This window comes from Oncorhynchus tshawytscha, linkage group LG04 (assembly GCF_018296145.1).
Source record: "Oncorhynchus tshawytscha isolate Ot180627B linkage group LG04, Otsh_v2.0, whole genome shotgun sequence".
Lineage (NCBI taxonomy): Eukaryota > Metazoa > Chordata > Actinopteri > Salmoniformes > Salmonidae > Oncorhynchus > Oncorhynchus tshawytscha.
The window spans coordinates 63,002,566-63,015,689 of record NC_056432.1 but is presented as its reverse complement, the minus strand read 5'-3'; the positions used below and the strand labels follow the sequence as shown (position 1 = coordinate 63,015,689).

Genomic DNA, 13,124 nt, shown 5'->3' with positions numbered 1-13,124 from the left:
TCCGCTCAAGCTTGCCAATGTCTTCAAATTCAAGAACTGAAATTTACCAAACTAGAACAAAGTTAATGGCTTACTTGGGTATTTTAGTTTAGTTTAATTTGAAATGCATCACATTGCATTCTGTATTTGAATTTCATTTATTTTCATGTGTGTTACTGTATTATTTGAATGTGTCTGAGGGACAACTACAGTTCATTGGCTGATGATGCTGTGTTATTTTTCACATTGTGGTAAAGATTAGTTGTTGTGTAATCCAACTGATAAGAGGTAGAGAGATTAGAATCAAGCAGAGAAGCACGTAGTACAGGTACTGTCCGAAAGCCGTACAGCAACCACTGCTTCCTATATACTGCAGGAGAGGAAAATCACTTTACATAGTACATACTGTAGCAGAGTGATATAAGCTGTGTAGATAATAAGGGGCATATATTGTAGGCCTGCTTTTGTCACTACAGAAAGTGCTACTAATAATGTGAATTATATGTGATTTCCATGATCGTTTTCATCATTAGGCTGTTGTCCTTTTTAGAATTGAGTTGTACAAAAGCCATTACATTTATGGGAGGGGTATCAGTACACATGGTTTAGATAGAGGATCCTTATTACAATGCCTACTCTAAATGTCTGCCATTCATGCATGAAACACAAGCTCAGGAGCACAAAGAGTTGAATACTTTAAATGCGAAGGTCAATATTTACTACCTTGTATTTCTATTTCTTTGTATTGTTTTTACATCCAAAGCACATCATTTCCATTGAAAGGCTATACTCAGTGGCTTTTCTTTTATTCAGGTACTGTGGTTTCCTGTGTGATAAAGACATATTTTATGTTGATTATACAATAGCTCCTTCCTCAAGTAGAATTTTGTTTTAGTGCATTTCCCTCCTTCGCTACAGCTGTGTTTGTTTTACAATATTAAAAGTTCTATACAGCTGCACTCCTCACTCTCTGCCTCACAAACACACACACATCAAATACAAACCAAATTGGCAGATGAAGTGCAGCTCCTGGCTACAGTTGCTTGTTGCCTCCCACTGAAACCCTGAGCTCCTCAGTATGTGACCACAGCCAGCCCCTGGATCAGGGTCATTCACCCAGTTAGAGTAGCTGACATCAGAGCCATCAAGCCAGGAGAGAGGACCTGAGGATTTACAGCACAAACACCAATGAAAGTATTATATTCTATATACACTGAGGGTACAAAACATTAGGAACACCTGCTCTTCAAAGGAGAGGAAATAAAGTATTATTTTCCCACAATATTAGATGTTCAACCTGACATGCTTACTGTGTACTATCTAGTTAATTTGATAAATACTATGATAGCTTGCGTTCTCGTGAGGGATGAGAACAAAATCAAAGGACTGGACAGCATACCCTATTGAAGACACTATTGAATGACAAGTGTTCCTCATTAGCTGCTAAAAGGAGATATCTAAATGTGGCATGGTCTCCTAGCAATGGTTTGAGATTAATACATTATAAATCTCCCAGCAAGAGGCCAGCTGACGTGGGAGTCAACAAGCCCAGCATCTTAGTCTTAGGTTGGGAGACCAGTGGAAATTGAACGGTTTTCTGTACAATTTCTGCTCAACTGAATACAATGCACTCTACTCCCACCCTTTGGAGATCCTTTGCATGATCAAAGGATCTAATGCATTAGTGTTATCAAATAATGCCCACTTTAGTTGAATGGGCTGCTCTCTTACCTTTAGCAACAGTGTTAGGTTTGGGGAGGCAGGTGCCAGACCCAGCCACCAGTCCTGCTCTGGCTGCAGGTGCTTCCGTAGGAACTGCTGTGTATCGATATTTAGAATGAAGGCCAGGTGTGCACCACCTCGCTCACACCAACCCTGTGCAGTGAGGAAGGAATGCGGTAGAGCCACAAACTCATAATAGAGGTGCTATCTCAACCTCAGCACAAGACAGGCTTAAGAGGAGAGCCATCAAGAGCAACACAGAGAGATTAGTACTGTCCATCTTCACTGTTACAGGCAGCCTGCTGACATGGTGTCTTTAAAGGGGACTGACATTACAGAATGACCTGTTATGTCTGACTGCACTTTCTTTGTGAAGTTCCAATGGACATAATCCTTGTGTACAAACCAACAGACCACAGGCATATAGTGAATGGTTTGCAATAAGGTCCTCAGGGAAGGACCCTCTGTCAACAGTAATAATGGGTGCCTCTGAAGGCTGTCATTAATGTAACACACTGCTGCTTGCAGGTGTAGATCAACTTTATACAGGTTTGGCAGCAACAAACCAATGACCCAGATAAAGAACATCCGAGTTATCAAAGTCTAAAATACAGAGACTCTTTATATTTATACCACATATTAAACTTTACAGGGCCAAGAATTTCATGATCAACATTGTTACTGCTGTGAGATTACTTTTCAATCAACCACTGACCCAGACAGTGGTCTTGTCTCCCGACGGTAATGCCCAACTCTTCTGGACTTTTGACATCCTCAGTTGTAAAGTTGAGTATTGTAAAGTACAGTTGAATATTTTTGCAAGCCACTGTATCATGTAATTTAAAGTTTATTCAGTTTTAGGTCCCTTGTGTATGAAAATGTAATCTAATGAAAGAATGTTGGCGTATATGGGACTCTAGACCAGCATTTCCCAAACTCGGCCCTGGGGCCCCCCTGGGTGCACGTTTTGGTTTTTGCCCTAGCAATAATCAGCTGATGCGAATAATCAAAGCTTGATGATGAGTTGGTTATTTGATTCAGCGGTGTAGTGGTAGAGCAAAAAAACTAAACGTGCACCCATGGGGGGCCCCAGGACCGAGTTTGGGAAGCGCTGCTCTAGACCAGCTGTACTATGTGGTAATCAGTAACAGTAGAATTGACCTCTATAAAACCATAAACACAAATAGCTAATTATGTGCACAGATAAAGGCAAATAAACTTAGGTCCAAAGTATAGGCCTGCTCTACATTTTCTAATTGACTAAAGAGAATCCAGGCCATGGTGGATGAACGCATTTTCCATTTGGATACATTTTATAAACTCCAAGGAGTGTGTGGGATTAAACTCAAGTTGCATTACATCATCTCAACATGAATCTTAATACGCTACAATAATTGCACTGAGATAACAGAACATATTAAATGTGTTATTCCCAGATGCCTGAATGTGTGTGGCCTTATCGTGTGTTTAAAGATAACAGACATGATCTGTGTTTGAAAGAATTGCGTGATAATTTAGATAACCTGAGAAATTGTTGTGACACAAACTGTTATCTTTTGCAAGCATAGTTGAAAAGGCATGTGTGTGCGTGCATGCGTGCACTTTTGTGTGGAGTGTGCATACTAGTCCATGAGCCAGGGCGGGATCAGTCGGGCTCACTTGGGGTGGAGATGTCTCATAGTGATTTCTTTAAAGGTCTATGTCCCTAGAGTTGGAAAATGTGTGATAGCATTGCAGCAATTGGAGCTTTCTCCAGTTATCACTCTTTCTTTCATCCCTCCATCCCCATTCATTTTCCCATAGGGATTTTGTCCCATTGCGCACTAGCAACTCCTGTGGCAGGCCGAGTGCAGTGCACGCCGACATGGTTGCCAGGTGTACGGTGTTTCCCCCGACACATTGGTGCAGCTGGCTTCTGGGTACCACGAAATTAGGGAGAAAAAGGGGTAAAAAATAAATAAAAGAATGTTGGAAGCTGTCACGGATCCCACCGGTACTGCTGCTCATTCACCAGCTTCGGAGGTCTACGTCACTGGCTTTCTAGGTGTCACTGAACTGGATTCATTACCATCAACCCCAGACTGTCTTGTCTCATTACACTCACCCGCACACCTGAATCCTGTGATGGCCCTGTATCTACAAATCTGGTTAAAACCCTGTTCTAGCTGTTTTTGTCAAATTTGGTGCTTCTATCACCAAAGTAACAATTCAAAAACATAGTTGCCCCACTACATGGAATTCTATGGATAAGCTTCCAACATTCATTATAATGTCGGAAGCTTAGCCATAGAATTCCATGTAGTGGGGCAACTATGTTTTTTTAATTGTATCTTTGGTGATAGAGGCACCAAATCTCTCACACAATGGCATAATATGGGTGATTATTAAAAAATAGTTGTAGCTAGTGCTTTCAAAGTTATATTATATATATATATATATATTATATATATATATTTCATGACCTTTCAGAACCACTTGTCAAAGTTTAAAATGTGTCAGGGTTTCCTTAAAGCAATTTATACAGGTCATTCTGTTAAATACCCTATAGGTCAAAGGTTAAACTTCTGTTGACCTGAAAATTCCAAAAATGTGTCTGATGGATAGCTGTCAATCTTTCCAATGATATATAATTACAGCTTGTATGTGAGCAATAGCATTCTGTACAGGGTAAAACCCCTATGGGAAAATTGTATGGGATTGAGGGATGAGAGTTATTACTGGAGAAGGCTCCAATTGCTGCACTGCTATCACACATTTTCCAACTCTAGGGACGTAGACCTTCAAAAAAATCACTCAGAGACATCGCCACCTCATGTGAGCCTGACGGAGCAAATTTGGGGGTCTGGCTCATGGACTAATGGCTCTTAGCTGTGTAACATGCAAATACAGTTCAGCTACAAAACCCACAACATTAATCTTTTTGGTGAACATATGCTTACTAGTTTATATGCCTAGAATAGATAATGCTTGGGCTTCCCAGGCTGGTCACTGTAGATAGTAGCCTGGCAGACTGATCAGTAGTGCCTCAGACTTCAGTGTATGTAGCAGCCTGCCAGACTGGTTGATAGTACATGGGCCATACCGCTCGCGTTTGTCTATTTTCATTTTGGATGTTTTGTTGCCAGAGGTGAGGTTCCAATGAAGTCTAACCATCTACTGACACTTTCATGAATTTTAACATCTGTATGCCTGTCTACTCCTTTAACTTCCCTTTATCCATTCATTAAGTTAAAATGGTTAATTATTGTTTTTTAATACCGTCCCAGGCCACTATCCAGGCCATGACAGCCAGAGACAACATCTCTGTTGGGGAGGCGGAGAGGAAGTTTGAGAGGGGACCAATTTATCATGAAAGGTAAAAAGGTCTTAAAGGGGCAATCTGGGGTTGGCACATACAGTGCATTCGGAAAGTACTCAGACCCCTTCACTTTTTCCACATTTTGTTACAGCCTTATTCTAAAATGGATTAAATAAAAAACGTTCCTCATCAATATATACACAATACCTCATAATGACAAAGCGAAAATATATATATTTTTGCAAATGTATAAAAAAAGAGACCTTTGCTATGAGGCTTGAAATTGTGCTCAGGTGCATCCTGTTTCCATTGATCATCCTTGAGCTGTTTCTACAACTTGGAGTCCACCTGTGGTAAATTCACTTGATTGGTCATGATTTGGAAAGGTACATACCTCTCTATATAAGGTCCCACAGTTGACAGTAGATCTCAGAGCAAAAACCAAGCAATGAGATCGAAGGAATCATCCGTGGAGCGCCGAGACAGGATTGTGTCGAGGCACAGATCTGGGAGAGTGGCCAGACGGAAGCCACTCTTCAGTAAGAGGCACATGACAACCCGCTTGGAGTTGGCCAAAAGGCACCTAAAGATTCTTAGACCATGAGAAACAAGCATCTCTGGTCTGATGAAACCAAGCTGGAACTCTTTGGTCTGAATGCCAAGCATCACGTCTGGAAGAAACCTGGCACCATCCCTATGGTGAAGCATGGTGGTGGGAGCATCATGCTGTGGGGATGTTTTTCAGTGGCCCAGCGAGAGCCCTGAGTTGAACTTGATGTAACATCTCTGGAGAGACATTAGATCAGGCACTTGTGTGTATAAGACAGTAGTTTTGGAATTGTTAGTGAGATTACTTGTTGGCTATTACTGCATTGTCGGAACTAGAAGCACAAGCATTTCGCTACACTCGCATTAACATCTGCTAACCATGTGTATGTGACAAATAAAATTTGATTTGATTTGTAAATGTGGAATTTCTGTTATTTTTTATTATAAATTAGCAAAGATTTCTAAACCTGTTTTTGCTTTGTCATTATGGGGCATTGTGTGTAGTTTGATTGGGGGGGATTTAATACATTTTAGAGTAAGGCTGTAACAAATTGGAAAAAGTCAAGGGTTCTGAATACTTTCCAGATGCACTGTACATGTTTTTACTTGTAAAATAATGACACTGTATATAGCCATTGATTCTTGACAAATGTAATTTGTAATGCCTGATGATCATATCAAACTGTCTAACACCATCAGAACCCTAAATATAAACTTGTTTTACTCCATTGTTTGTAAACAATGTACCTGTAAATGAACACTATGCTCCAAAACAACATGGTTAAAACTAAAAATGTTATCTCATGGATGAGCAGTCCTTGCATCCATGTCTATGAATATGGGTGCTTACCATTCTCCAGCCCCACCCCTCAGCTGTTTACCAGGTGAGGGATGAGCTGGATACACCGAGGACTTTTAGTTTTCAGTAATAACACTTTCTGTGGGGCAGCCCATTACACTTTTAAACTCAATAGTTTAAACTCAAAAGCACATTCAATTTCTAATATATCACCTTTTAACTAGGCAAGTCGGTTGAAGTAATTCTTATTTTACAAGGACGGCCTAAGAACAGTGGGTTAACTGCCTTGATCAGAGGCAGAACGACAGATGTTTACCTTGTCAGTTTAGGAATTCGATATCGCAACCTTTCAGTTACTGGCCCATCGCTCTAACCGCTAGGCTACGTGCCGCCCCAAGTTCAAGAAGTCAATTTGTTAACGGAGATGTAGAAGTAAAGGAGAAGTCTAGTGTCAATTCAAAGTTGTAATAAATGCATTAATAAGTCTGACTTATGTTTCTTCGTCATGTTAGATAACCACCATTATGTTAGTTTGGTTATACATACACCTGCCAGTAGATGGCGATAGTATTCGTTTTAGTGAGTGATCACTGTGATTGCTTTACATAAACAAGCCAGTAGATGGCGCCTAGTAGCCTACGTGATACAGTTATGTAACATATGTGGAATTTTACCCCTAGACTATTGTCGTCAAAGATATAGACGGACCGGTCATAGTCTAGTCTGATATAAACTATTCTAGTTGATAAGGGGCCACTGTACCACATAACAGCCGATAGCCTTAATAGCTGATGCTATGTCTCAATTCCTCATCGGCAAGAACGGGACTGAATCACCTGAACCTGTCAAAGCAGAAGTAACAGGTAAGTCGTAGGCGTATCCCTTTATGTACTAAAAAACGATCTTTCAAGGTAGCTCAGTGTTATTGCTATTTCAGTAACTTAATTTTCTAATGACTTGCATAATAAAAATATTACTTCTGAGCAATTTTACTTTTTACATTGGCACATTCTGATTAATCTCACGTGCAGTGTTTCCAACTATTTTTCAGTGAGATCCGCTATTGGCTCCGCTAGAAGTCGCTAGATGACGGTTCGCTGTTGCCGCGACAACGTGACAGCACCAATTTGTCTTGCTGCAGTCCCCGAAGTAGCGTTTTCGACCGCTCTCTCGTCGCACCTCCCTCTCTTTGTGCTTTTCTGCCTGTGTGTTCGCAGTTGCTTTGATTTGTTACAGACAGCTTCTCCCACTCTCGTTTGCTGCAGAATTGATTGAGAAAATATGGAGCGAGATAGCTGCCAAAAAGTTGAACATAAGTATTGTTAGGATCTTAAGAAAATCATATGGAAAAAGCCATGCATGAAACATGAAACGTAAACGTTAAATTATATCTGTAAATGTAAAAACCCAAAGTTACGAATATGAATGAACATTTACACTTTCAATTCTTACTTTGTCTCCCTTTACTTGGTTACAGATCTTTCTTTTTTGTATTCGTGTGGGGCTGCTGTGGTATAGCCAAGGGGTCCCAAATAGTCTTGACCATTTATAGCCTATTCTTATTGCCAGATCTGTTTTCCTTATCAGCCACTGCACGTGCTGCTTCAACTATTTTGTAAAAAAAAAAAGATGTAAAGACTATATTTAGAGGCCTGTGAGCTAGGATTTCTTAAGTGTAGCCCTATAATACATTAGAAAAACACAACTAGAGTTTAAAAAAATAATTCCGCAAGACATCAGTACCCACAATGATAGCCTAAATTGAAATGCTTACAAGTTGAAGGCCTATTTGTGCTGTAAACCTTCATTGCAAAATAGTATGTTTAATCAATTATTTGGTGACGTGATTATATTTAGTATAGTTTTATCAAATGTTTTACAATTGACATTTTTCTCAAAATCACTGAGGCGGCTGGTCCTCCCCTTCCTCCTCTGAGGAGCCTCCACGGACACACACCTATATAACATGAGGTATAATGAACCTCTAACGTAAACTTTCAACAATTATCAAATTTGCCATTCAAAAAAAAATATATAGGCTGAAGGTCAAACTTTATCAGGGATCAGCTTCTACATTGTTTGGTTTATCACATTAGAATATGGTAAAAATGATAACGTTTTTCTTCTGGTGAAAGAGAGGAGGACAAATACAGCGTGGTTATCTTTATACATCTTTAATGAAAGATGAAAAATACGAACAATTTACAAAAAAAACATAACGTGAAAACCAACAACAGTCCTAACTGGTGCAAAACACAGAGACAGGAACAATCACCCACAAGAGACCTAAAGAATATGGCTGCCTAAATATGGTTCCCAATCAGAGACAACATTAAACACCTGCCTCTGATTGAGAACCACTCCAGGCAACTATAGACTTACCTAGCATACTTCACTAAACACAATCCCATAACCTACAAAACACACCACATAAATCACCCATGTCACACCCTGGCCTGACCAAAATAATCAAGAAAATACTAAGGCCAGGGTGTGACAATGTACCTTCTGTGCTTGCAGGATGTGTCCCTGAGTGGCTACAAGGGACATTGCTGCGCAATGGGCCTGGTCTCTTTAAAGTGGGAGACACTGAATACAACCACTGGTTTGATGGCATGGCCTTAATTCATAGTTTCACCTTCAAAGATGGTGAGACCGGAACAAGACATTATACATTTCCACAAATGGTCAATTTCCAACTGGCTGAATAGCACTGCGAATCTTTGTGTTTTACAGGTGAGGTGTACTACAGGAGTAAATTCCTGAGAAGTGACACCTTCAAGAAAAACACTAAGGCAAACAAGATTGTTGTTTCAGAATTTGGGACAATGATCTATCCCGATCCCTGCAAAAACATATTTTCAAAGTAAATCGATTTTTAAACATGATTTATAGTTTATTTGTTTTTGATTTGACATTTCCCTTACATGGATGTCCACACAAAATATATCTTGACAAACAACCAAAAACACATAATACATGATGCATCTTGTCCTTTTTTCAGAGCCTTCTCCTACCTTCTCGCTGCCATCCCAGACTTCACAGATAACAACCTGATAAACATCATTAGATATGGGGAGGACTACTATGCCTCATCAGAAGTCAACTACATGAATCAAATTGACCCAATTACCCTGGACGTAATTGGAAAGGTAAATTAAAATCTGTTGAAATGATCACTGTTGTCCATTATGTCTTATCACTTGCTTTATATTCTCCCTTTGCCTGTCCTGTAAACTCAACCTCAGATGAACTACAGGAATCACATTGCTCTGAACTTGGCGACTGCACACCCTCACTACGACGATGAGGGAAACACCTATAACATGGGAACTGCCCTCATGAGGTTTGGCATGCCCAACTATGTCATCTTCAAGGTTCCAGTAAATGCATCAGGTATCGGAACATTTTAATTTTGGGGGTTCCTGGCCATATACATGTTAGGGTAAAAACCTCCATGAATGATTACACATTTAAGTGTTCACAGGAAAGTGTTCTTTTCCTCTCCAGATAAGGAGCATAAGAAGCCTGCCCTGCGGAAGGTGAAGCAGGTCTGCAATATACCGTTTCGCTCTACCCTCTTCCCCAGCTACTTCCACAGCTTCGGCATGACAGAGAATTACATCATCTTTGTCGAGCAGCCATTCAAACTGGACATCCTCAGACTGGCCACAGCTATATTTAGAAGCGTCAACTGGGCCAGCTGCCTCAAATACGACAAAGAGGACATTGTAAGATACACTTGTCTGATCACAACCTCATGGAAAGTTCATTTTTATCTTCAACTAACTTTGGCAACAATCAAAATTCTTACATTCTCTCTGGTGATCCCCTTGGCCATTCTTTAGACTCTGATCCACCTGGTCGACAAGAAGACTGGGAAGGCTGTGTCCACCAAGTTCTACACAGATGCCCTGGTAGTTTTCCACCATATCAACGCCTTCGAGGACGACGGCCATGTAGTGTTTGACATGATCACCTACAAAGACAGCAATCTGTATGAAATGTTCTACTTAGCGAACCTGAGAAAGGAAACACATGAATTCATTGAGACCAACAAGGTCAACTTCTCCCCACCAGTCTGCCAGAGATTTGTCTTGCCTCTCACTGTTGACAAGGTATATATTGATAAGACTCCAACTTTCCTGTAAATACATGAATACGCTGGTATTAAACTCTGTTAGACTTTACATGAAGCAGCTCCGTATGAACAGTTCAAACATTCCGGGCACCTTAAAGAGGGAGCCATAGAGCATAATAGGCATTAAAGCATGAGAGGTTGTGATATATTGTGAATATATCACATCTAGAACTGATCAGGGCCTGTGATATTTTGCTTAGACATTTTCATGAACTAGCTATGAATTCACATGTTTTCAAGGCAAAATAAGCTTCATACGAAGCCTGTTCAAATTAAATGTTACCATTACATGTTTATACATCAACTGAAGATTGGATACGTGTATGTTATAGGATACTCCAAATGGAACAAATCTGGTGAGGCTCAAAGACACAACAGCCAAAGCAGTGATGCAGAGAGATTGCTCGCTGTATTGCCTGCCTGAAACAATATTTGAAGGTGAGACTTTATCAACTGAACATCAGTGATCGATATGAATTATATACCACTGCATGAAGAGGTCAAATGCTATGTTAGTAAAAGTGGAGTCAAGCAGTTGTTAGTCAAATAGTTGTTCGTTTTTTTTTATGGAACATTTCGTAAATGCATATCTCCATTTGTACACAAACAGGTTTGGAGTTGCCAGGGATGAACTACAAATTCAATGGCAAGAAGTACCGTTATTTCTATGGCTCAAGAGTGGAGTGGACTCCACACCCAAATAAGGTAGTCTCTTACCAATGTATTCTCCTTAACATAGAGAAGTGGGTCCTCCTCATTTCTCACTGACAACATGCTGCTGTTTGTGCTATTAATACTTACACAGATTGGGAAGGTGGACATCGTGACCAGAAAGTACATTGAGTGGACAGAGGAGGACTGCTACCCCTCTGAGCCTGTGTTTGTTGCTTCACCAGGAGCTGTGGAGGAGGATGACGGTGAGAGGCAGTAGGCCTACTTCTGCACGATAAAAGCATTTAATCAGCTCTGTCACTATAACAGTACATTTATTTATTTTCTGTTTTCAGGAGTCATTTTGTCCTCAGTCGTCTCACTCAATCCAAAGATATCCCCCTTCATGCTTGTCCTTAATGCCAAAACCTTTGAGGTAATTGCTCGTGCCTCAATTGACGCCAGCATTCACATGGATCTGCATGGACACTTCATTCCCACACAGAGCACCAACTGACATAGCCAGCAGAGGGCAGAATTGTACCTTAACATTGTAGAGGGCAAAGTATTGTTCCCAACCATGGAAAGTTGATGTCCGTGCCCCCATGGAAATACAATGAGCATATTAAACAAAAATTCCCATTAAAATCATTCTGTTTAAAGTTGAGATCTGTTTTGCGTGGGCTGCGTCTCAATCCACCACATCCGCTGATGACGGCCTTCCGCATCTGCGGTAGGAGGCAGAGCTTCAAGATCATGTCTAGATGGGATACAGATTGTCAAATTGACATCTAAGGTGATTATTTTAGCATTTTAGCTAACACTAACCCCTCTCCTAACCTTAACCTAATTCTCCTAACCTGCTACTTTAATTATCCTAACCTACTGTATAAGTTCTAAACCTGATATGAAAAGTAAATGTTTTTCCATGTATGAATCTGTTATTCAATGTGTTTCTAAAGGCTAATAGCAGTAAGAACAAATTCAATGTTTTATCAAATGTTTGTTTTATTTAAAAAATTGTATACCTACAGGGGTCCTAAAATGCTAAATCAAATAGCTAAATGATCCTTGGTATGACCATCTTGAAACAATTCCACATAGCTTAGTAGAAAACTAGCCCCGGGCCCTTCAATTACTAGGCTACCTCTCCAATCGTATTTGCTCAAATGTTGCAGAATTTATGTTTACAGAACGTCTACCACAAAGTGTCTTTTAAATCCTATTTTTAGACAGAGAACGACAACCTCTATTTTTGTAAATCAGGATGTATACAATATAGTTTTGTATGTTAAAAGGGTTTATAATGTATCCATTCCGTCTATCCTGGTCACCCTATTGTAAATTATATTGTTTTTCTGTACAACAGGTAATTAAGGAAAACAATAGTGTGCTGCAAATCAGTTGTGGCATTGCTATGACCATTACTTCTCTCAAAAGTGAGTACTTACAGCACTTTCTGTGCACATAATTACCTCATTCAACATTATGATGATTATTACCATGAGTCACTACAATGTACTTACATTAGGTTTGTAAATATCCATTAGAATACTGTGTTTATTAAATACTTTTATTTAATTCACTCATAAAAAAAACATGTATACTTTTATTTAGTACATTCTAGAGGAAGACTGAAACAAGACATTAATGCTCTAAAGTTAGAATGAAATTTGACCATTTGTTGTGCATTAAATGCCAAGTTATTGTTTGTTAATGTTTTGTTTTAAGTGTGTTTGTCTGAGTTTGATTCTGAAATCATTCTGTGACTTTGCTTAAAATGGATCCCCTGATATCTGTAAATGTTTACTTGAACAATTAGCCTTAAAGTCTGACCATGTCATCACCTTATAATTAATAACGGCTAAAATGAGCATATTGCTTACAACTACAGTAATACAAATGTCTATTTCTTTGTGTAATATAGTCCAACAACATGGCTGTGCCAGTAAACTACATGTTTGCTTGCTAACAAATAAAAACTA

General features: G+C 39.6%; 1 protein-coding gene across 3 annotated transcripts; it reads left to right on the top strand.

Annotated features, from left to right (window-relative positions):
- The first annotated feature begins 4,977 nt into the window (after nt 1–4,977).
- On the top strand, nt 4,978–12,856 carry LOC112249159 (beta,beta-carotene 15,15'-dioxygenase). Of its 3 annotated transcripts, XR_002953317.2 has the most exons (12): nt 7,039–7,210; nt 8,868–8,996; nt 9,084–9,213; nt 9,352–9,499; nt 9,596–9,743; nt 9,858–10,078; nt 10,196–10,465; nt 10,821–10,926; nt 11,099–11,193; nt 11,294–11,405; nt 11,496–11,935; nt 12,509–12,856. XR_002953317.2 is itself a non-coding variant. In XM_024418857.2 (11 exons), the coding sequence occupies exons 1-11, from the start codon at nt 5,050–5,052 to the stop codon at nt 11,654–11,656; spliced, it is 1,527 nt and encodes a 508-aa protein (XP_024274625.1). In that variant the 5' UTR covers nt 4,978–5,049; the 3' UTR covers nt 11,657–12,856. The 3 variants fall into 3 exon arrangements, 2 of the variants coding, with proteins under 2 accessions (XP_024274625.1, XP_024274624.1); XM_024418857.2 differs by lacking the exon at nt 7,039–7,210 and adding an exon at nt 4,978–5,056 and having other exon boundaries at nt 11,496–12,856; XM_024418856.2 differs by having other exon boundaries at nt 11,496–12,856.
- The last annotated feature ends 268 nt before the right edge of the window (nt 12,857–13,124 follow it).